The sequence below is a fragment of the Rousettus aegyptiacus genome, unplaced genomic scaffold, assembly GCF_014176215.1.
Source record: "Rousettus aegyptiacus isolate mRouAeg1 unplaced genomic scaffold, mRouAeg1.p scaffold_m13_p_7, whole genome shotgun sequence".
NCBI lineage: Eukaryota > Metazoa > Chordata > Mammalia > Chiroptera > Pteropodidae > Rousettus > Rousettus aegyptiacus.
The window spans coordinates 74,471,218-74,474,273 of record NW_023416310.1 but is presented as its reverse complement, the minus strand read 5'-3'; the positions used below and the strand labels follow the sequence as shown (position 1 = coordinate 74,474,273).

Here is a 3,056-nt window from a genome sequence, read left to right as displayed (position 1 = left end):
ATGGGTCGCCGCTTTCTTTCTGCGCTTGCGCGGCAAGGACGCCTCACTTCCTGCCTTGCGCGTGCATCATCTGAGTACTTCCGGCGCCAGGCAGGTGAGTAGAGGTAAGTGCATCTTTCGCGGACTGTAAAGCCCTCCTCTGTGTAGGACCCTTGCCCGCCCGCTGCAGACCTACCCGCTTCCCTAGAGATCTCTCTGCGTGACCCCAACCGTGCATTCTTTAGCCCAAGCCACCCTCCTTCAGCCTCAAGACCCCAGTGCCGCCCTCTCCCCACGACTCCTCTGGTCAGGCACGCGCCCCCATGTGCGCCTTACTCAGTGTAACACCCAGACCCTCACATCCCGCATCCCGCTCTCTCAGTCGCTTTCCAAGGCCACCTCTTCCCGTAGAGCACTTGTGCAGGGGGTGGGAGGTGTGTCCCGGCACCCCACTGAGCGCCCCTTCGCTCCCTCCCTCGTGACTTTTTCCAGACGGTCGCCATGAAGTTCAACCCCTTCGTGACCTCGGACCGCAGCAAAAATCGCAAACGCCACTTCAATGCCCCCTCGCACGTGCGCCGGAAGATCATGTCGTCCCCGCTCTCTAAGGAGCTGCGACAGAAATACAACGTGCGCTCCATGCCCATCCGCAAGGACGACGAGGTCCAGGTACGACTCCCAGCTGCGAAGCGCGCGGGCGCCGCCCTTGCCCGCCGTACTTGGACGTGGGGGAGTGATAGACTCCCTTGCCCGCGGGGTCGTGGGAAGTAATGTGACCCCGCAGATGTGTTAGAACTCAGATGGGGCCCAGAGCGAACGGAGAGCGCATGCCCAGCTTACGTTAAGAGTATTCAGATTCAATTCTCTAATAATAATAATAAAATGTATTTTAAAAAGCCAGCATGCCAGCCAAGCAAAACTTTGCCTTTTGATTTAGCCACATGGCTGCCAATTTGCCGGGCCCCGCTTGGGATGGCTGCTTGCGCCACACTCTGCAGGGGTGACCCCCTGGTCAGCGTTGCCGACCCAGTTGGCCTTCTAATTGTTTATGGAAATCTCCAGTAGACTGCCTCCAGTTGCCTCGAAATTCAACATGTTGCAAACTGTTTTCTCCTAAAATCTGTTTCTTCCCCCATGTTCCATGCCCTGGGAAAGGCATAGTCATCCAACCAGTTGCCCAACCAGACTCTGGATGTCATTCTCGCCTCTTTTTTTCACTCTTTTCAGTCCAGCCGATTTAGTCCCATCCACCTCCTCACTGGGCCAAGTGTTTGTCCAGCTGTTCCTTTGGGCTCCTTTTATTAACATTTTTCTTCAGTCTTGGTGATACTTAATAAGGGCTTTTTCACAGACTTTTCCATGTGAGAATCTCTGGTCTTAGAGTGGTGGATTTTCAGTGAGGTGTGGCTGTTCTCTTTTCAGCGTGAAAATCGCGTTGGCAAATAAGCTGAACTACCTAGGTAGACGTAGGAGTATTGAGATTCTCCAGTTCTTTATATGTGGTTCTTCCTCTGTGCTTATTAATGAACACCTTAGTTGTGGCTACTGTTTAATATGTTCTCGCCTTCGGAGAAACCATAATTTAGTTGATTTTTAAAATTTTCCAACTGGTTGAAGCATGAGCAGATTTTTTACAGGAAATAGCTAATGAGATTTTGATTTATGATAAGAAAACCATTCAGGCGGAGAATTTCCACCTGACTTAGACTAACACAAAGCAGATTTATACCTAAAGAACAGCTGGTTTTTATCTGCCGGAATTAATCTGCTTTTGTATAAAAAGTTGTATGTTAGCCTATGTGTTCCTGATAATTAGTTTCCTCACTGTAACGTTCATGCATTAGAAATGGGAGAAATTCTCTTGTATTTTCTCTCAGGTGGTTCGAGGACACTACAAAGGTCAGCAAATCGGCAAGGTGGTACAGGTGTACAGAAAGAAATATGTCATTTACATCGAGCGAGTGCAACGTGAGAAGGCCAACGGCACAACTGTCCACGTGGGCATTCACCCGAGCAAGGTATGGCCTGGGACCGAGCAGCGGTAACAGCCTTGCATTGTGCTACTGTAAGACTTATCGACATGTCAGCACGATTTACACGGGTGGCCCTAGCAAAGACTTCAGAGGGAGGTCAGGCAGGCTCAGTTGATTCAGTGGCTTAGTGATGGGATCCAGATTCTTTTCTCGTCTGTTTTGTCATCTTTGGTGAAGACTACTTTCTTCAGTCAGGTAGCAGGGGGGTTGCAGGCATTCTAGATGTCACTTCCCCACCAGATAATGTCCAGATGGAGAAGAGAGACTATTTCGTCCTGGGCCCTCACACCCATCTAGTGGAATAAGCTGTTTTTCCTTTGCACTCCCATTTTATACACCGTATTGTAGGGTCTCTCTCCTCCAGAGTTTCAGATCCTCCAGGTAGAATAATTGGGGCCTGCTTACCCTTATGATCTCTGTATTGCCCAATAGCTGGCGGGAATGCAGGTGTTTCTTAAACAATGCATTTTGCCAGCCAAAGGATGATACACAAACCAGAAACGTATTGGTTGTACAATTTTTCCCAACCCAAATGACATTTCATGTCACTAAACTATCTAAACATCTCTTAGGTTCTCGGGAATTAGGGGGCAGGAGGTTGGGGAGCAGAAGGAACCTAAGCTGTGCTTGTCAAGGCAAACTCTTCTATACAAAATAATCTTGGTTATAAATCCTTTCCACTTAAAAAACAAAGATCTATTTGTTTTCTCCAAATAGGTGGTTATCACCAGGTTAAAACTGGACAAAGATCGGAAAAAAATTCTTGAACGGAAAGCCAAATCTCGACAAGTTGGAAAAGAGAAAGGCAAATACAAGGAAGAACTCATTGAGAAAATGCAGGAATGAACATAACCTGTCGTGCAACCACGGTTTAACTGTAGATTATTTTGCCTGGTTTGTATTCCTTTGAAACTTTTCAAAATCTCTGGAATACTTTGTTCCCTTCGTGTTTTGTTATTGATACGTGGCTTTGTAAGTCTACTTTTGCTGTTTTGATTAATTTTATGAATAAAAATTGGAAGTGTTTCCTAATTCAAAATGGAA

At 47.3% G+C, this 3,056-nt stretch overlaps 1 protein-coding gene across 1 annotated transcript; it reads left to right on the top strand.

Annotated features, from left to right (window-relative positions):
- On the top strand, nucleotides 1-3,056 carry RPL26L1 (ribosomal protein L26 like 1). Its single transcript, XM_016145104.2, has 4 exons — nucleotides 1-104; nucleotides 472-648; nucleotides 1,857-1,997; nucleotides 2,730-3,056. The coding sequence occupies exons 2-4, from the start codon at nucleotides 481-483 to the stop codon at nucleotides 2,856-2,858; spliced, it is 438 nt and encodes a 145-aa protein (XP_016000590.1). The 5' UTR covers nucleotides 1-104; nucleotides 472-480; the 3' UTR covers nucleotides 2,859-3,056.

What these genes read in the sequence shown, in the direction of transcription:
- RPL26L1 (XM_016145104.2), top strand. Translation starts at nt 481, where the DNA reads ATGAAGTTCAACCCCTTCGTGACCTCGGACCGCAGCAAAAATCGCAAA. An exon ending in GCAAGGACGACGAGGTCCAG is followed by an intron (nt 649 to 1,856) that starts GTACGACTCCCA and finishes ATTTTCTCTCAG; the next exon opens with GTGGTTCGAGGACACTACAA. An exon ending in TGGGCATTCACCCGAGCAAG is followed by an intron (nt 1,998 to 2,729) that starts GTATGGCCTGGG and finishes TTCTCCAAATAG; the next exon opens with GTGGTTATCACCAGGTTAAA.